At 40.1% G+C, this 21,750-nt stretch overlaps 1 protein-coding gene across 2 annotated transcripts in view; it reads left to right on the top strand.

Moving 5' to 3' along the window:
* Nucleotides 1-14,905, top strand: part of LOC122645743 (carbon catabolite repressor protein 4 homolog 4) — a 35,394-nt gene extending 20,489 nt beyond the window's left edge. Inside the window, exons 5-10 of one of the 2 annotated variants that reach the window (XM_043839086.1) lie at nt 3,328-3,397; nt 3,560-3,681; nt 4,475-4,611; nt 13,416-13,566; nt 13,755-13,902; nt 14,356-14,905. In XM_043839086.1, coding sequence (XP_043695021.1) covers nt 3,328-3,397; nt 3,560-3,681; nt 4,475-4,611; nt 13,416-13,566; nt 13,755-13,902; nt 14,356-14,664 — 937 coding nt within the window. In that variant the 3' untranslated portion in view covers nt 14,665-14,905. Of the gene's footprint in view, nt 1-3,327; nt 3,398-3,559; nt 3,682-4,462; nt 4,612-13,415; nt 13,567-13,754; nt 13,903-14,355 lie in introns of both variants that reach the window. The other variant, XM_043839085.1, reaches the window with a different exon arrangement.
* The last annotated feature ends 6,845 nt before the right edge of the window (nt 14,906-21,750 follow it).

Below are 21,750 nucleotides of genomic sequence, written 5' to 3'. Positions count from 1 at the left end.
CACATAGGGAACACAGATTAGTCCAGCTTCAAGTTTCTCCTTGATGAAATGTCCACATGTTTTGTACGATCATGTTGGACAAGATTATGAGCGATGCTTATGGCAGCCTTATTGTCACAATATAACATCATTGGAAGTTGGACAGCAACCCCAATATCTTGCAACAACCCTTTAAGCCACAACAATTCACAGATGCCATGCACCATCGCACGGAATTCAGCCTCAGCACTGGACCTAGCCACCACATCCTGTTTCTTACTACGCCAGGTGACGAGGTTACCTCCTACAAAAGAGCAATATCCAGCGATGGACTTCCGATCACATGAGCCAGCCCAATCTGCATTAGTGTATGCTTCAACCTTCAGATGACCATTGGAAGATAAAAGAATTCCTTGTCTCGGAGCATACTTCAAGTATTGTAAGATGCGAAGAACCACCTCCATATGAGAAGAATAAGGGTCATGCATAAACTGGCTGACCATACTAACTGCAATGGCAATGTCTGGCCAAGTGTGAGATAGGTAGATAAGTTTGCCGACCAACCGCTGATAACGACCTTTGTCAACTGGTGTGCCTTCTTTCTCCTGGAGTCTTGTCGTAGCTTCTATGGGAGTGTCTGAAGGATGACACCCTAGCAGCCCAGTTTCAAATAGTAGATCCAGGACATACTTTCTCTAAGACAGAAATATGCCCTTTGAAGAGTGAGCAACCTCTATCCCTAGAAAATATTTTAGAGTCCCCAGATCATTAATTTTAAACTCACGGCCAAGAAACAGCTTCAACCTTTTTATCTCATCACCATCATTGCTGGTCACTACAATATCATCAACATAAACTATGAGGAGAGTAACCTTATCACCCATACGTTTGATGAACAAGGTATGATCAGCATTGCTTTGCTGGTAGCCCACTGAAAGCATAGCTCTGTGAAATCTACCGAACCAAGCTCTTGGTGACTGCTTCAAGCCATAGAGTGCACGCTTCAGTTGACAAACCTTACCCTTGGTAGCAGGACTTGAAAAACCTGGAGGAATGTCCATATATACCTCTTCTCTTAGTTCACCATGGAGGAAGGCATTCTTCACATCCAACCGCTGAAGATCCCATCCAAGGTTCATAGCACAGGATAGCAATACCCTGACAGTATTGAGTTTTGCTACTAGTGCGAAAATCTCCTGGTAGTCAATATCATATGTCTGAGTGAAGCCTTTAGCAACTAGACGTGCCTTGTACCGATCCACTGTACCATCTGCCTTCTGCTTGACCACAAACACCCATTTACAACCCACTGGTTTTTTCCCTGGAGGAAGAGCTACAAGATCCCACGTATTGTTTTTGTTCAATGCTCTCATTTCTTCCAACATTGCTGCCTTCCACTTCCCATCTGTAGATGCTTCCTGCCAATTTTTAGGAATGAAAACAGAAGAAAGGGAGGAAACAAAAGTACGAAAAGAAGGAGAAAGAGAACTATAAGAAACAAAACGGGAAATAGGATGTAAAGTGTAGGACCTGGTACCTTTGCGATGTGCGATGGGTAGATCAGAAGAGGAGGACTCACCAGGAGGAGGATCTGGATCCTGAGGCGGCAACTGGATGGGTATCGGTGCTGCACTAGACTGATTCTGCCCTCTGTTAGAACTTCTCCGGTTATAAATGAGAATGGTGGAATTGTCAATGGTCCTCTGTACTGGAGTCAGCTCCCCCTGAGTAGGAACATTACCACCACCTATTTCCAAGGTCTCCCCTTGTATTGGAATCCCCCCAGGTGAAGGGACAGCAGCCTTGGGAGGCTGGACAGCAACTTCGGGAGGCTGGACAGCAACCTCGGGAGGCTGGACAGCAGTTATGGGAGGCTGGTTGGTGGCTATAGGTGATGCTGGTTGGTGGCTCTGATACCATGTTGAGAGAATAACTAGTTGATTAATGCTTAAGTGATTAATCCTATCACTTAACCCTTTATTTATAGTAATAGAATCAAAGACTACAACTCCTAATCAAAGTAGGAGTGCTAATAACAGAAATAGAAACAACTAGGAATGCACACTCCTAGTCAAACTAGGAGTGCTCCCCTTGTCTATTCTAATAGAGATCGACAAGGGGAAAAATACAGAAATAAAAGGCAAATTACAGAATAATAAAAACAGAAAATAAAGAGGGAGATAAAGTGGGAAAAAGGACCTGAATACCCCTACGGTATTCTGGCCCTTATATTCTAACAACCCTAGCCCCCTCATACCCGACTCTACTAGCTATGGGGGAAAAAGCCCAAAATACCCTTTCGGGTTACATTACTCAACATTATAAGTGTTACAGTTGAACTAAGTTTAGAGTGCAACTTCAGCCATATGCTATGATCCCAAATCAGACCGCGTAGTCATTCTATCTAGTCAATTATCTTTCAATCATGCAATGAAATTTCAGATATAAGATTTTAATAATTGTGACCAGTGATCGTGGGTCAGTGTGCTGAACTTGGGATGATAAACTGCCCAAATGTGTCAGAAAATAAATATTACTTGCTAAAAACATCGATATTGTTTTATAATTTCTTATGAATTTACTATTTTATATAAGGAAAAACCCTTATTTATGTCACTCTCCTAGGTGATTATTTGACTTCTGAGGGCCCTGAGCCAAATTGAAAATCTGGGTTGGCAAGTTATGGTTCCAGGCTTCCTGCACACCTATATCAGGAGCGCATCAATCGGGCTCTTAATTACTTCCATTTGGCATTTGATTGGGGCCCATATTTGGTGGAGTTGTCTGCATCATCACCCATGCATGATTGAAATCTTAGCCCGATCCTATGTCCCCCATGTATCATTGTAGAGGTTTAAAAAAAAGTTTGAAAAGTCTATGAAGGGAACTTGACATAAAATAGGAAAAGCCCATATATGATCAGCCATATGGTTGAGAACTTGAGATAGGCCATCGAATTTGACAGGTAGGCCTATTGGGGAGGTCCCCAAATATATCCAAGAACAGGCAGAATTTTAAATCATTAGTCCACGTGGCTTAAAAGTGGCAAGTTTGATGGAAAGGGTTCAAAGTACAGGCGTGATGCAAACATTTTTCCCTTAGTTCATAGGTTGGATTTTTTCTTGTTGGGATATGGAAATTCTTTAGGTGTCCTTTCTTTCTGTAAATTTTTCTTTAGTTATCAAACGGCTAGGTGATAATATTGGAATAGTTGGAATTTGTAGGATGTAAATATTTTCATATAATATTGATTGTGTGGCGGTTCATTTTCCATGTTCCTTTTAGCTGCAATTATAAAGGTTGTGCTACATGTAAGTAGGTATTAAAATACTTCTATTCTTGTAACAGGTGGAAAGCTCGTTCCCAAGCAATTTTGACTGTTCTTAAAAGTCTTGATGCTGATTTCCTCTGCATACAGGTCTATACTGCTTTCTTTTCTCCCACCGTGTTTAAATGAAAACCTAATTTTTCCTCACAATGCTTGCTTGTTCATTACCATTGTGTTTCGAGTTTTTTCTCTCATTATGCACCCCTGAGTTTCCTGTTGATCTGGTCTTTATTAAAACACATATTTCACCAGGAGTTAGATGAGTATGATAGCTTCTACGAACAAAATATGAAGAGTCTTGGGTATTCAGGAATCTATGTTCAAAGAAGTGGACAGAAGCGTGATGGGTGTGGGATTTTCCATAAGGGTAACAGGTAAACTCAACCACCCTCTCTCTCTCAGCAATCATGTTCTTGTGGCTATGCAAATCCGTTGTCATTTGTCTTGGAAAGTAGTTTGAGGCTGGATAATTTCTTTTTGGATGTCTCACACCTAATCTGGGTGGTTGCACCCCATGTAAAATAGTCATAACCTTGGCACAGTCTGCCGGGGCTGGTTGGTCCTAATCTTTGGCATTTTTCACACGAATGACTGCCCTCAGCCTTGAACCCACATCTTCATGCTGCTAGCCCAAGCCTTACCATTGCTCCCAGCCCCCCTGCTACACCCCATTTTCAATGAGAAATTTATATCTAAAAGGCACCTTGACAACTTATCCACTCAATGTTTTTGTTCATTTACTCCAAATTTATGAGTTAATAAGGTTTGAAATATGATAAAACCTACCTTTACACAGGGCCTAGATATCCTGGGCTAAAAGTAGATGGTGGAGGAAGCCCTTAGGATGCATTCTTGGGAGATGCTGTTAAAACAGAGAAGCTTCCTTGAACATTTTAAGAGCCAAAATCATAGATGACAATCATGACATGAATTATTTTCAAAATTAATATTTTTTCTTATACTTTTAAAGTTTTGAGCAACTTTGTGCATGCAATCATATGTAAACTAGCTTCTGGACCATGTTGGAAGTTATTGTAATTATCTTTGAGGAGGATAAGAATCATAAATTGCCTAAGAAGAATTGGTGACCTTAACTCCTGTTGAAAATAGGGAGAAGAGATTTCCTGATGTATGTGATATCTAAGTTTTAACAAGTCTCTTATTCAGTGCAGAAATGGTCTTAGAGGAGAAAATAGAATACAATGATCTTGTAGACTCGGTCAAAAATGGAACTACAGTTAGCGTGAATAGAACATCTGATGCACTGGTTGGCGGGAATGAAGAGTTTGTACCCCATGCTGAAGGTATCTTTAGAGCCCATTAACACAACTCTTTCCCTCTGGTTTTTACTCGACTCCTGTAACTTGGACACTGCTGTTTCTGGAAAACCTGGAGCTCCAACATTAAAGAAATGTGACACAAAGTAGAGGTCATGCACATTATACATGATTTTGTTCTTTTCCTATACAGGGATCAATTGAACTCTCTCTCTCTCTTTGATTGCTTTTAGTTGGGTTGGGGCTTACTGTGAACTCTTTTTTCATTGGTACAATATTTTAACAACAACAACAAAGCCTTATCCCAACTAAATGGGCTTGGCTACATGGATCCTTGCTCTCCAATCAGCTCTATTCGAAGTGTTGCGAGATTAGAATTAAAAAAAGTTAATTCTTGGATGTCTAAGGCTGACTCCAAGCTCTATATTTATAATAATCCAAAACATTACATGGACAAAATTGCCCTTACATACTAGAATGAATAATAAAGAGCAATAAAGAGGTAAAAAGACCACGGTATTCTGGTGTACATAATTCAATACTCCCCCTCAAGTTGGAGCAAATTTGTCAATCATGCCCAACTTGACTAGAATAAGATAGAACAGCTTCCCAGACAATCCCTTGGTGAAAATATCAGCAACCTGATCAGTAGACTTCATAAAGGGAACACAAATCAACCCTTCTTCCAATTTCTCCTTGATGAAATGCCTGTCCACTTCAACATGTTTGGTTTGATAATGCTGTACCGGGTGGTGTGCAATGCTGATTGCAGCTTTGTTGTCACAGTACAACATCATAGGAAGATGAACAGGGACACCAAAGTCTTGTAGCAAGCCTTTCAGCCAAAGTAACTCACAAATGCCCTGTGCCATAGCACGAAACTCTGCTTCAGCACTAGAATGAACCACCACATTTTGCTTCGTGCTACGCCAAGTGACAAGATTGCCTCCTACAAAAGAACAATACCCAGAGATAGACTTCCGATCAGCAGAACCAGCCCAGTCAGCATCGGTATACACCTCTATCCGTAGGTGACCATTAGGAGATAGAAGAATGCCTTTTCTAGGAGCTGACTTCAAATAGTGAAGAATCCGAAGAACAACAGCCATATGAGAAGAATAGGGGTTATGCATGAACTGACTTACAGTACTCATAGCAACAGCAATGTCTGGATGTGTATGTGAGAGATAAATTAGCTTCCCCACTAGTCTTTGGTACCGGCCTATATCAGCAGGTTCACCCTCCTTTTCTTTGAGATGGATAGTAGCCTTCATAGGAGTATCGGAAGGGTGACACCCTAACAAACCAATTTCAGTCAATAAATTTAGGACATACTTCTTTTAGGAGAGAAAGATGCCTTTAGAAGCTCTAGCAACTGCAATCCCAAGAAAGTACCGTAGCTTCCCTAGATCTTTAATCTCAAACTCCTGGCCAAGAAACTGCTTCAACCGGTTGATCTCATTACCATCGTTGCCAGTAACCACAATGTCATCCACATAGACTATAAGAACGGTGAGTTTTTCACCAGCCCTCTTTATAAAGAGAGTGTGATCAGCATTACTCTGCTTATAGCCCACAAAAATCAAGGCCTTGTGAAATCGCCCAAACCATGCTCGAGGTGACTGCTTCAGTCTGGAAAGTGCTCGCTTCAGTTTGTACACTTTACTTTTATTACTATCACAATAAAACCCTGGTGGAATATCCATGTACACCTCCTCACCAAGTTCTCCATTTAGGAAGGCATTCTTCGCATCCAGCTATTGTAGATCCCATCCAAGATTTGCTGCACAAGATAGCAAAACCCGAACTATATTCAACTTTGCAATAGGAGCAAAGGCAACAGGAGCAAAGGTCTCCTGGTAGTTGATCCCATATGTCTGTGTGAAGCCTTTTGCAACTAGATGTGCCTTATATCGATCCACAGACCCATCATCCTTTTGTTTGACCACAAACATCCACTTACATCCCACTGGTTTTTTCCTTGGAGGAAGGGCTACAAGATCCCAAGTATTATTTTTCTTCAAAGCGCTCATTTCTTCCAACATTGCTGCCTTCCACTTTCCATCTGTGTAAGCTTCCTGCCAATTTTTAGGAATGAAAACAGAAGAAAGTGAGGACACAAATGCACGAAAAGATGGAGAAAGAGAACTATAAGAAACAAAGCGAGAAATGGGATGTTGGGTGCAAGTTCTAGTACCCTTGCAATGAGCAATAGGTAGATCAGAAGGAGAGGTCTTACTAGGAGGAGGAGGATCTGGATCCTAAGCCGGCAACTGGATAGGTATTGGTGCCATAGTGGATTGATGCTGCCCTCTTTTGATACATCCTTTTGTATAGGTGATAATGTTAGAGTTGTCAATTCTCTTCTAAAATTCACTGATGGTTTTCTGGACTGGAGTCAGCTCTCCCTGACTAGGAACATTACCACCATTATTCCCTACGAGCCCCCCCTATAAAGGATTCCCTTCGGATGAAGGGGCAACAGTCGATGGAGATGGGGCAGCAATCACTGGAAAAGGGGCAGCAGCTAAAGGAGATGGGGCAGCAACTAAAGGAGATGAAGGAGATGGGGCGTCAACTAAAGGAGATGAAGGGACATCTAATAGAGGAAACACATCTTCACTGAGCTCTCCCCCTGAAGAGGTGGTGAAGAATAATATGAAAGACCCTCATGAAAAACGACATCCATATTGACCAGAGTACGACGGGAAGGAGGATGGTAACACTTATAACCCTTTTAGGTTGGAGAATAACCCAAAAAGATGCACCTCAACCCACGAGGTTCAAGTTTGCCTAGAGATCGTGTATCCCTAGCATAACACACACAACCAAATACCTTGGGAGGAACCACAAAGGAGGAACGTCCATGTAAAATCTCAGCAGGACTCCGGGAGTCAAGGACACGAGAAGGTAACCGGTTAATGAGATGGGTTGCAGTGAGGACAACATACCCCCAATATTGGGACGGAACATGTCGAGCAAACATTAAAGCTTGGGCTACTTCTAATAAATGACGGTTCTTCTGTTCAGCCACACCATTTTAGGCTGGGGTATCAACACAACTGGTTTGGTGAATGATCCCATGATCAACAAAATACTTTTGAAATTGTTTTTCTATATACTCGTTTCCATTATCACTTCTCAAAATTTTGAGAGTGCCTGGAACTGAGTTTGAACCATTTTATGAAAATGCTGAAAACATGAAAACACCTGATTTTTTGTATGCATAAGATAAACCCGTGTGTGTCTAGAGTGATAATCGATAAAGGAAACAAACCAACGATTACCTGAAAGGGAAGTCTTACGACTCGGGCCCCAAACATCAGAATGCACCAAATGGAAAAGTGAAGAACTCCTTTTATTAGATATGGAATAAGTTGAACGTGTCTGTTTGGCCAGAACACAAGCCTCACAAAAAAAATTGGTCTGATCACATTTTTTGACCAAAGTAGGAAATAAAGATGCTAAAATTCCTAATGGAGGATGACCTAGTCTAGAGTGCCACTGGTAAATTTCAGAAGAGACTAAGGAGTTTTGATGTGGAGATGGTAATGGGGGTGGAGTGAGACGACCATCATCAAGCAGGTACAAGCCACCATGCACTTTACCTAATCCAATCGTCTTCCCAGAGGCCAGGTCCTGAAAAACACAATGGGAAGGAAAAAAAGTTACTTTGCAGTTAAGGTCACGAGTAATACTACTAATAGAAAGAAGCTTAGTAGTAAAATTAGGAATATGCAAAACAGAAGACAAAGGAAGAGAGGACGTGCAGTTGATGATTCCTTCTCCAGAGATGGAAGAAAGAGAACCATCAGCTACTTTGACTTTGTCTTTCCCAGAAGTGGGAGAATAACGATGGAAAAGACTAGAGGACCGGTCATGTGATCTGTAGCTCCAGAATCAATGATCCAAGGATGGGAAGCTACTAAAGCACAATGACCACCAAATGAAATACCTGACCGAGCAAAGTTTGAACCTGAAGGAGTAGGTGAATTGGCAGTAGCTAACAGAGAAATCCTTGAGATCGACTTTTTCAGGGTTTTGAAAAAAACCCTGATTTTGGTGAAATCGATGGAGGGCAGATTGTAGACAAAAAACCACCAGAAAGAGCTGAAACTTGGATCGAGTGTGCTTCTAATAGGACTGAAGTACTCCTCCAAAGAACAACCTCAATGGGAACTTGAAACTCCTAGATCGATATTTGTCAGGGTTTTGAGAAAACTCTAAGTTGGTGAAAAGAAATTGATCTAAGAGGTCTTCAATTCTATTGGAGATAGGAACTGATCCAAAGAAATAAACACTGCCGCAGTTCTTGAGTCTTCAATGAGGTAGATTGGTTCCTTGGAAAGAAGTGGAAGCAATCCAAAAAAAACTGAAGCAGCAAATATCGCAGGTAACAACTGGAGTTGGAACTTGTCCCTATTGATCAAAAAACCTTATCATAGGATGAGGTAAAGGAGGGCAGCAACTGGATCTGTCGATCACCTCATTAGTGCTGCCCTAGTGGGAGAATGATGGAGAGAGAAGATCAAAACAGAAGAGGGGGGTGGGAAGAAGAGATCGAGGGTAAAAGGGAGAAAGGGGAAATCGAGAATGGAAAAAATTCCCTAATTCAAACCTGCTATGATGCCATGTTGCAAGATTAGAATTAGGAAAAGTTAATGCTTGGATGTCTAAGATTGACCCCAAGTTCTATATTTATAATAATCTAAAACATTACATGGACAGAATTGCCCTTACATACTAGAATGAATAATAAAGACCAATAAAGAGGTACAAGTCCTATGCTATGCATGTCTTTCCTCACCCCTTCTCCTATGGTTAATTTTGGCCTGCCCCTGGCTCTTTTAGCTCGTGCAATCTGAATCAAATCCCTCCTTTGTACTGGAGCATCTCGAGGCCTCCGTTGCATATGGCCATACCACCTCAAATGACTTTCTCGTAGCTTATCCTATATCGGAGCTACTCCCAAATCAGCTCTAATATGGTCATTCCTTACCTTATCCTTCCTAGTTTTGCCACACATCCATCTCAACATTCTCATCTCTGCTACACTTAGTTTATCTATTTGATGCTTCTTAAGTGCCCAACATTGCACATCATACGTCATAGCCGGTTGTATGGTAGACCTATAAAATTTTCCTTTAAGCTTTAAAGGAATACACTGTTCACACAACACTCTGGACTCGCCTTTCCACTTACATCCATCCTAATTTAATTTTATGAGCAACATCATCCTTTATATCATCTTTATTTATGATTGAGCCCAGATACCTGAAATAATCACTTGGTGGAATCTCTCTCTCATCAATATTTAAAACCTCATAAACCGTCCTAGTGTAACTAAAGTTACACACCATATACTCTGTTTTTGTTCGACTTCAGACCTTTTGATTCCAAGGTTGATCTCCAAAACTCCAACTTGGTGCTAATCCTTGCTCTTGTCTCATCCTTTGAGACAATATCATCAGCAAAAAGGGCTCAAAGCTGATCCTTGATGTAACCCAATTGTAATCGGGAATTCACTACCTTGACCCCCCACAATTCTTACACTAGTCACCACACAATTATACACATCTATAATTATCTCCATGTATTTACTTGACACCCTTCTCTTCTCCTATATGTGTCTGATTAACTCTATAGGGACTTTGTTGTATGCTTTTTCTAGGTCAATAAAAACCATATGGAGATCCTTCTTGCCTTCTGTAAATCTTTCCATGAGCCTCTTAAGTAATAAAATAGCTTCCATCGTGGATCTTCCTAGCATAAAACCAAATTGGTTCTTTGAAATAAAAGTTTCTTTACTCAGATGGTTTTTAATACCCTCTCCCATACCTTCATAGTATGACTCATTAGTTTAATGCCTCTATAATTATTGGCATTGCAGCTTTGAATATCACCTTTATTTTTTTTAATCGGGAGCACAATGTTTCTCCTCCTTCATCTGACATTTTGCTTGTGCTCATAATCTTATTAAACAACTTGGTTAGCCAAGATAAGCCACAAATACCTAAGCTCTTCCACACTTCTATTGAGTCTCTGTTTAGGCCTGATGGCTTGCTTATTTTCATCTTTCTTAAAGCTTCTTTTACTTTAGACACCCTAATTTTGCATATATAACTATGACATGGGGTGTTTGTATGCGTACTGTAGTCTTATGGGGCACTATCACTCCGAATGTTTTCATTTAGTAATTTGCGAGAACACTCTTTCCGTCTTTCTGTATTGTCTTCATATCTTGGTAGAGTTCGTCTTTCTGTATTGTCTTTATATCTTGTTAGAACTCTACCATCTTCACTTTTAATACATCTAACATGGTCGAAATCTCTACTCTTCCTTCATCTCATTATAGCTATCTTATAGATAGTTTTTTCTCCTTCCTTCGTGTTCAGATTGTTATGAAAATCTTCATATATCTTTGCCTTTGCTTTCCCCACAATCTTCTTAGCTTCATTTTTGGCAGTTTTATACCCTTTTAGATCCTCTCCTTCCTTGGTCCTTTGCCATGTCTTAAATCTAGCTTTCTTAGTCTTAATGGCTGCTTGAACCACCTCATCCCACCCCCAAGTCTCCCTAGCGACACGACAGTTTCGTTTCGTTTCCCCTATGACCTCTTTAGCTACTTTCTTAATACCAGTTGTCATCTTGTTCCATATTGTATTAGTGTCTCCCTAAAAGTCCCACTTTCCTTGTTTAACCACTTTATTAGTAAATGAATTTAGGGAATCTCCTTTTAAGCTCTACCACCTTATCTTAGGGCAAATAAACTCTCCTATCTTACGCTTCTGCCATTCTGCGTAATGAGGCACATATGGGATCACCAATTTATGTTGAGTGGTTGGGCTCTCTCCAAGTATAACCTTACATTCCTTACAAAACTATGTATCAGACCTTCTAGTTAAAGAAGAAATCTATTTGGCTGATATGATGCCCACTTTTGTAGGTCATAGATGCTCCTCTCTCTTTTCAAAGTAAGTGTTCACAATGGATAAATCGTAAGCCACAGAAAAATCTAAACTGAGATCTCCTCCACATTCCTTTCTCCAATACCATAACCTCCATGTACGCCTTCATGGCCTCTACTATCTCTCCCTACATATGATCATTCAGATCACCTGCTATAATAACCTTTTCTCCTTGACTAAAACCTTGCACCAATCCATCGATGTGTTCCCAAAATTGTAACTTACTACTTTCATCCAATCCCACTTGGAGTGCGTAAGCGCTTATTATATTGACAACCTCTTTCTCCAATACAAGCTTGATGGATATAATCCTATATCCAACTCTTCTAACATCCACATCATTCTTTAGATCTTTATACACTACTATGCCCACTCCACTTTTATTACTTTGTAGACACTGAACTTTATCACCCCGTGACGATGATGACAACAGGACACGGACAAACATTGGTATCTCTCTCAGGAAGGATTCTTGCCCCTACATCTAAGCCAAATCACCCTGACATACTTAAAAATGACTTATAAGACCCTTTTACCAAATGCTGAAGGAGGTACTGCTCACCTTCCCCGACTACGGGAGGAAAAAACCCAGAATAACCCCTGAAAGCCCATAAAAAGCCCAAAACCTGAGTGCTGAGGGAATGCCTTAAGTACGGCGCCGCAGAAGATTTCCACGGCGCCATGGAGTACCAACACGGCGTTGCGCTTTATGGGTGCCCCCTATAAATAGGAGGGTCCCCCTCCCCCCAAAACAAGGAAGAAATAGAGTGAGGGAGATGGTCCCAGCCCTGTTTTCAGCCCTTTTTCCCTCTTTGAAGTCATTTTTGAGTGATTTTGAGTGAGGGTTCTCCAAAGCCACAGGTAGATCCTTCGATTACCCTCTCCAGCTCAGTTTTAGAGCATTCTTAGGCCCTTTCTCCCCAGTTTGTCTCTTCCGAGAGTAGGGATCACTCTGGCGATGGCGATGGCGATGGGTAGATCCTTCGATTACCCCGCCTAAGAAGTGATCCTACTAATTATCTATTCCAACCATTATTCTGTCTGTATATAGATAACGAGGATCCCTTATACAGCCGTTGCTCTGCCCGAAGTCTGAGTAACGAAACCCATCTCATATAGTCCTTATTATGGCCGTCAAGAGAGAGAGGCAGGCTGATCATCCGTCTCCCCCTGAGCCGTGGGACATCCCATATTTTGCATTTGGTACATTTTCATTCATTTCTTTTATTGCTTCATAGGTATCTGTCTCTTTCCTTCTTATTATTTTTGGCACAATGTAGACCATTAAAGTAGTTCACTTTAGTGTACATAGTAATTAATTTTTTCCTTTGTCATGTTAGTGCATCATAACTTAGTTTTGCATGTTGGTGTATGACGCATTATTAAGGGAGAATTTTCGAAAGGTTGCATCTAGTAGAAAGACCGGTTGAACCGGGCGAGATGGGGTGTTAATACCTTCCCACGCTCGTAACTTGACCACTTACCCCTAATCTCTGACCAGACCATACGGAATCATGTAGCAAATTTCTGCTCACCTCGGATAGGGCTACACCCATTGGGTTCTAGGCCCTAATCCTAGGTGGCGAGTCCATTTTTTTTATGAAGCATGATCCCAATCCCTATGATGATGTATCAAAATGATACGCCATAATCCATCAAAGGCAAATCCTGTCGCCATAAGGCCGAGGAACCCCCCCCCATCCGAGGACCGCGGTACTTACATACTTTGATCTCCTGTATACCATAGTAAAATCATCCAACTCCTTAGCTTTGTTCCTTGCTACTGGTTAGAAACTTTTCATTGCTCGCTATGTTATGAGCTGTGTCATGTTAGACTACTTGCTTACAATGAACTTTTGGCAGGTTCACCACCAAAGAATGGACTGAGCCACACTGTAGATCCTAATGATCCTCATGTAAGACTGAAACGTGATTGTGTTGGGTTGATGGCAGCATTTAAACTCAGGGATCCTTCTAACCATTTTGTCATTGTGGCAAACACACACCTTTACTGGTAAGTTTCTTTGAATTGTAGTGATTTATTTATCATTGTTGTCTCTTTTGTTCTTATACCCAACTGTTTGGTAACCCTCCTTACTTCAAAGTCAACTTAATGAGCTCTCACAAAGATTGGGATACATTGACTGTTCTTGCTGTTTCTCTACTACTTTTAGTCTCTCTTGGAATGTTTCTTGGTTGCAGGGATCCAGAATGGATTGATGTCAAGATTGCACAAGCTAAATATCTTCTATTTCGCTTGGCGCAGTTTAAGAAAATTGTTTCAAATAAATTTGATTGCACACCTTCGGTGATTCTGGCTGGTGACTTCAATTCTACCCCTGGTGATATGGTTTGTTTTCTATCAACATTTTTATCAGTTATTTTGATTTCCATATGCATGCTTGTTATTCTGTTTCGTATCGCATACTCATTTCTATCTTCCTTTTGAAATGTATCCTGATACCATAAGCGACTATGTAGAGATTCCGTAAGGGACATTGTGTAGTAGTGGATGAAGTCTACTCTAGATTATAATGGAGTTGTACTCAATTTAATGATGTCCCAAAATCTGCAAGGCAACCTTGTATATATGGGAGAGAAATATTGCTGAATTATGTTGTCGTCATTTATTTTACATTTGTAATCATTATTGATAATGGAAGTATATTACTGGTAATACTCCAAAGCTGTACAAATAAGAGGATTCCTTACATAAAATTTTCTTTAGAATCACACCCAATAGGTATTCCTTTTAAAATAACCAATCCTTAAGTTACTGTGATAATTTATTTTGGTCTTTCAGGTCTACCAGCTCCTCATTTCCGGGAACTCATCAGCCATTCCAGTCCCAGAACATTCTGAAGAGGCACCGATTCCCTTATCTAGTGTCTATGCATTTATAGGAGGAGAACCACCATTCACAAATTGTACTCCTGATTTCACAAATACTCTTGACTACATATTCTTTTCCCCTACAGAGGGCCTGAGGCCAGTCAGCTTCCTTGAACTTCCAGGACCGGAATCTTGTGATGTAATTGGTGGATTGCCGAATCACCACCATCCAAGTGATCATTTACCCATCGGCACTGATTTTGAAATTATTAGGACTTGAAACAGCCAAGAAGTTCTCACTTGCAATCAGTTTAGATATGATCTAATTTTATATGCGGAGGGGAAACAGGTTCTATCCTTTTTCAGGTGATCTCCTTGGCTTGGCAATTTCAAATATCTGTATCATTAATTTTGTTAAGCTTGACTGATCAATAATAGCATTGTGAGTGTTGTATTGCTTTACTCATTGGCCAAGTAGGCTGGCCATTTATTTGTTTATTTATTTTGATGGGCAAGAATTTATAAATTTTTATGGGATAAAGACCAAAAACCTGATCAAATTGATCTATACCCACCTGATCTGAGATCTTGCACCCACAAATGCAAGCACAGGTACATACTTTACCATGTCAGCAGTTGGCTTTTCTTCTTGGTTGTTTCTCAGTTTTCATGGAGTTCCTATGATGATATTGCCACATCTTAATATACGAAGGCAGGCTTGGATAGTGCAACTGGTAACAGTACAACTGTTGAAATTGATGCTGTATATGTTTAATGACTCTTTACTGCATTCTCTTCTTTTCCAAACTTGTATGTTGGCACACATCAAGGCTGTTTTTGGGGTAGTATGGTGAGTTTTACACTCCTTGTGGAAGGCAAGCCAAGGAAAGCTGGACTTTCCACTTGGGTGTTCTCTAGATTGAGATGTCAAACTTATCGCAACCCAATAAATGAATGACACTTCAACACGACTAGAAAACTTGAAAGCTAGGACCAGAAACTCAGTTTTATCTCAACCAAATGGGATGGTCTACCTGGATATGCAAGGACCTAAGCTATCCAAGTCTTTCAAACTAAATGGGATGGGCTACCTGCCTCTAATAATTACAAACCACAGTTATGCCGGCCATCTATGACAAGTCCAAACGCTGAAATGGGTTTCACAGTTTTTGTTTTTGTGTTTTTTTTTTTCTTAAATAAGAAAAAATACGGATCCAGGCTAGTAAATTTTTTGATTAGGGGTGCCCAGAGTGTTAGAATGGTAGTTATGAGGGTATTCATGTAATGTTATGTAACTATGACATTTGTTGTAATCCTAGCACTTATAAGGGGTATGTATGTAAATTTATGGTTATATTGGTTATATGTATACATGAATTTTTTTATTTATTTTTTGGTAAGATGAATTTTTGTTTAGCAAATTCTGGTCCAGGTATTCCGATCACTGTTATGCATTTGAATATAATCTTGAATTTTTTAAAACTCAAATTTTCATTTAGCAAATTCTGATTGGGTTGAAAATTTCACGTGTGGGGCAGAGGACCTTGGGACATTCTTGTCTATGGAATTTGGGCTTCACATAAAGTGCCGTGTGACATATATTTAAGACCCACTTGGAGATTCTTTTCCAAACGGGCCGCTAAGGCTTCATTTGGTTGCAAGTAAAGAGAAGGAAAGGAAAGTGAAATAAGTTTTGAAAGTAATAGGAAAATGACAATAATGGTTTCCAAGCGGGGTGGTTAAGCTCCATTTAATCTATTCTTTTTGAAAGATCCCTGAAGATAAAATGCAAGGTGGATATGGAGCAACATGGAAAGAAGATGAAAGTGATAACCTATGAGAAAGGTATAATAAGAGGAAATAGAGTCAGTTCCTTGAACGTGCGTAGAGAGAGCACGACAAATCTCGAATATGCGAGGTGCATTGAGGAAATAGAGTCAGTTCCTTGAACGTGCGTAGAGAGAGCACTACAAATCTCGAATATGCGAGGTGCATTATGGAGAGAATCGATCCCGAAGATCAATCCAAATGTCATGTGCAGAATCAAGCCATAAGATGTTGTGACTAATAGAAGAAACAGTGGAATGCACGAGCCAAAACCTCACCATGCTATTACAACGAATCCAATGGACAAAATCTGGAGAATCCGAGGTGGGAGCGGTGAGAGAACCATCAATGAAACCAACTTTATGCTTGGCCTCAAGCACCATTAGCATAGCACGGTGCCAAGTCGAAAAATTGTCGTCGTTCAAAAGAGGGGTGACTAAGGAGGCACCTGGTTGATTGTTGGAATGAAGGAAGTAAGGAGAAGAGACCGACAAAGTAGCCGGAGTGGTGAGAACCACCGATGCATCTGGAGAGCCCATGAGGAAAAAATAAAAGGGAAAGTTTCACGGATACCCCTTGTAAGTGAATCGTACATCACAAACACCCTAACAATCCTAAAATATCAATCTTTCCCCTGATGTTAAGCACAGTTAGCACCCAAAGTTGAAATGTCCATTTTAACTCCATTAGTTATTTAAAAAATAATATCTCATTCCATCTTCTTCTCTCTTCTTCCCTATCCTTATTGTTGGAGAACTGCGGCAAAACCATTCTTGGGCAACCATCACCTGCGCCAACTCCAGCTCCGGCGACAATCAACTTTGGCTTATATTGTGCATTTTTGGATTTGCAAACAGGAAAATGGGTACAATGGTTTCGATGCTTTGTGTTTGCTGAGTTCATGTTGGTGGAGATTCTGAGATATGGTGTTGCAGAAGAGGTTGGACTACGGATTCAATGACTACCAAGTGTCTACCATGCCCCAAGCATCAAGATCAGTTAGGGTAACCATATGTTACAATTTTATTGTTGTAATCTGGAAAATGGGAGAATGACTTGTGTCAATGTGACACACAACTCATTTTATTTGTAATAATAAGAAGAATGTTCTAGAAAAGAGTACAAGACAAAAGTACCTCCATAAGACAAAATTATCCTTGTACTCATATTATAACACTCCCCCTCAAATTGGTGCATAGATGTCAATCATGCCCAACTTGCTAACAAAAAAACTAAACATCTTAGTACCCAAACCCTTGGTAAACACATCAGCAAGCCAATCATTCGAAGGAACAAAGGTAATGCATACTTGATCACTGTCCAGCTTCTCCTTGATGAAGTGACGGTCTATCTCCACATACTTTGTTCTATCATGAGGAACATGATTATGAGTAATGCTAATTGCAGATTTACTATCAGAGTACAATCACATTGGCATCTCAACCTGAATTCCAAGGTCTTGCAACAACCCTTGGAGCCAAAGAACTTCACACAAACCTTGGGCCGTTGCCCTAAACTCAGCCTCGGCACTGCATCGAGCTACAACTGTCTGTTTCTTACTCCTTCAAGTGACAAGGTTACCTCCCACATAAGTATAGTAGCCCGAAGTGGAACGTTTATCATCTGGAGAACCAACCTAATCAGCATCTGTATAGGTTTCAACCTTCATGTGACCATAAGGAGAAACTGAAATCCCATTTCCAAGAGCAGCCTTCAAATACCTCAAAATTCTATAAACTGCATCCAAATGAGTAGGGTAGGGATCATGCATATATTGGCTTACCAGACTTACTGCAAAGGCAATGTCTGGGCGAGTATGAAACAGATAAATAAATCTTCCAATTAATCTCATTGGAACCGCTTCCTCTAAAAGGCTGACGTTGTAGGAAAGGGAGAAAACAATATGTATATCATACAAGAACTCTAATACGGTGGACTATCCAAAAGGGGACACGGGTGGATAGGCTTGTCAATCAGTACGGTTTCGGTACTTTAGACACCTGATTTTTGTCACCCCCCTGGTGATGACGATACACGAAGGACCGACGACTTCTGTCTCAGACACACCAAAAAATATAAAAGAGAGTGTGTGGAATTGGCCTATGGAAAAGCCCATTGATGCCAAGTCCATAAGGGGATGCCACATGACATTCGAAAAGAAATAAAAAAAGAAGGGTAAAAAAGATAAATAAGAAAAAAAAAGAAAAAAAATCTTAACCTATTATAGGGGAGGGTAAAAAAGAAGAAATAAAACCCTACCTCATTAAAGGGGAGGATAAAAAAGAAATATAAAAAAAAAGAGAGAAAATCTAAATCAAAAAGAGGGAAAGGGTAAGATGGAAAAGAAAAAATATATACCTAAACCCTAAAAAGAGCTTTAAAACATAAAGAGAAGGATTTAAAAAAAAAAAGGGGAATCCGTCATTCAAAAGTAGGAGAGAGAATTGAAAAAAAACAAAGAAGAAGAAAGAAAGGAAAAAAAAAAAAGACAAAAGAGAGGAAAAAGCCAAAAATAGGGTGGAGAAAACGGATTTCAAAAAAAGAGGGGAAACAGAGAAGGTAAACCACGAAGGGAAGAACCAAACAAAAAAAAACGCAGAGAGTTAAAGAGAGTGGAAAACAGGGAGAAACGGAGAGAAAGGAGAGTGAAGAGAGGGAAATAGACTGAGAAAGGAGGCCAAGCCTCCCTGAGCCTGAAGGGGTCCAGCCGCTGCATCACTTTCTCTGCCTTCTTTCTTATTCCACTTTCTATCTTTTATTGTTTTTTGTTTCTTCTTTCTTACTCTAGCCATGGCCATCGGATCTCATCTACCTTCATTCTATTTCCATTTTTTGAACCCATCGATTGAAACCCATCTTCCATTCCTCTAACCCATCCATTTCCATTTCATCTTCCATTTCCATTTCCATTTCCATTTCCAAATCCCATCTTCCATTCCTCTTTTCCCTTCCACTAACTTAAGCCCCACCGTCCCATCTCTTCTCCATTTAAACCATTTTGCTTACTTCTTTATCCCACTTTTTCCTATCTACCCCTTTAACAGAACCTATTTCTCTCTCTGGTTTCTAAAATCTCAGTCCAATGATCGGTTGTCACAAGTGATGGATCGAGGAGGAGCGAGCTAGCAGGTTCCAGATTTTGTTTCTTATTACAGTCCTATTTTACTTTGTTCCCTTTATTTTTCTTGTAATTAAATACCTTCCCCCATATTAGCTCCCAATCTGTATTAAATCCTCACCCCCTCTCGTTCTATCTATTGGTTCGTGACCATCACAAGTTGCCTCTGCAGATACGGAATTCATATGCACTTCAGGTAATGCACTTCATTCTTCTTTATTTCTTTAAATTCGTTTCTGCTTGAATGTTGCAACCTTTTTTTCTCTCTTTCTGATTTATTCTTGAACATTACTATTCTGTTTTGCTTCATTCGGTTTGTTCTGTTCTTGATATGGTTATTGCATATTATAATTATCTACTATGCCCCCATCTTCTCGGTTTTAATATGGGTCTATGTTGCTCTGTTTTACTTGATTAATGTCTGTCGCCATGCCTCGATCCCTCTACTATTCTGCCCATTTTATCTTTAATCAGAATGTTTTGATTCCATATCATCTTTGCAATGTTTGATGTTGGATCTTCTACCCTCTGTCCCTTGATTATTTTTGTGTTTTTGGTATGGCCGAAATAGCATGAACCTTTGGGTGTAAAAGGTTTTAAAATTCTGCTAGTCATTTCTTTATATTTGAATCAGGGTTGGATTCTTGGATGATACAAGATATGGGCCCATGGGCTAGGCCAATCTGGCCTTAAGTTCTGTTAGGAAATGTGGAGTTTCAGATTTCAAAATTTGCATGTTTTGGATTTGGCTGAATCATAGGGCCAAGATGATGTCCGAACATCTTGGGGGATAAGACACCATGGGTTCCCAGTCCTAGATTCCGCCGAGTTATTAATGCTCAGTTTGGTTGCAAGGGAAATTAAAGGGAGGGGAAGGGAAAATTTTCAAACCTAAAAAAAAAACTTTTGTAATCATTACCCCATGTGATTGTATAAACTACTTAAATTTCTTTCCATATCTAGTAAAGATACATTTTACATGTAATATTTATTTTACATTTTAAACCAAAGGGAAATGGATGCAAAGTAAAGTGAAATTTAATAACCAATTATGGCATGATTTGGAGTTAGATATATTGTCGCATGGTGTCACATGGGGTAATGATTAAAAAAGTTCTTTTTTTTAAGTGAAAATTTTACTTTCCTTTCCTTTCCTTTAATTCCCCTTGCAACCAAACGGAGCCTAAGGTTAAAGTGTATTGGATTTCAATTTTCTCAATTTGCGAATGGTCGGATCTAAATGGGTCAGGCAACTTTTTGTTTAATTCTTTGGTTCTGATTAAACCAGCTTAGATTTGGGGTCCATGGCTCATTCCCCCCATGATATTGTCCTTGTCCTCAAGGACAAACCGGCCTAGATACAACAACAAACTCAGCCTTATCCCAACTTAATGGGGTCGGCTACATGGATTTAAACAAAGAAATTATGGAAAAGACAGTTTTAACCAAAAAAGAAAAGATGGTAGAGGAGAGATGGGGAAAGAGATGAGCGGTGTAAAAGGAAAAAGGACAAAAGAAAGATGGGAAACAAATAGAAAAATGAACGATGAAAAATGAAAGATAGTATGAGGAAAGAGGCACTGCCCAACCCGTTAGGAGAATCTCAGCTAAATGGGGTCTGCTACATGGATCCTTGACCTCCAGTATGCTCTGTCCGAGGTCATACTTGGAACAAGCCCTAGCCTATGCATGTCCTTCTTCACCACTTCTCCTATGGTCATTTTAGGTCTGCCCCTAACTCTTTTAGCCCCTTCAATCGGAATCATATCACTCCTCCTTACTGGAGCGTCACTAGGCCTCCGTTGAATATGACCATACCACCTTAAACAACTCTCTCGTAGTTTGTCATTGATCGGGGCTACTCCCAAGTCCGATCTAATAAGTTCATTCTGTACTTTATGCTTTCTTGTTTTTCCACACATCTATCTTAACATCCTCATCTCTGCTACACAAAGCTTATCAATACAACACTTCTTAACCGCCCAACATTCTGCTCCATACATCATGGCCGGTTGAACAACAGTCCTATAGAATTTTCCTGAATACGCCGGTCACACAACACTCCGGACGCACCTCTCCACTTCATCCATCCCACTTTAATTCTCTGAGAAACATCATCCTCTATGTCACCTTCTTTATTTATGATAGACTTCAGAAATCACTTTGCGATATCTCTCTTTCCTCAATTCGCACCATATCAGTATCCATTATAGTGTGACTAAAATTACACATCATATACTCCGTCTTCGTTCTACTAATCTTAAGGCCTCTTGCTTCCAACGTAGATCTCCAATGCTCTAACTTAGCGTTAATCCCTTCTTTTGTCTCATCTACTAACACGATATCATCGGCGAAGAGCATACACTACAGGACCTCGTCTTGAATGATCTTGGTTAGTTCATCCATGATAAGCGCAAAAAG

The sequence above is a fragment of the Telopea speciosissima genome, chromosome 11 (assembly GCF_018873765.1).
Source record: "Telopea speciosissima isolate NSW1024214 ecotype Mountain lineage chromosome 11, Tspe_v1, whole genome shotgun sequence".
Classification (NCBI taxonomy): domain Eukaryota; kingdom Viridiplantae; phylum Streptophyta; class Magnoliopsida; order Proteales; family Proteaceae; genus Telopea; species Telopea speciosissima.
Note: the sequence above shows the minus strand (reverse complement) of the source record. Positions and strands in the feature narration are given on the sequence as shown.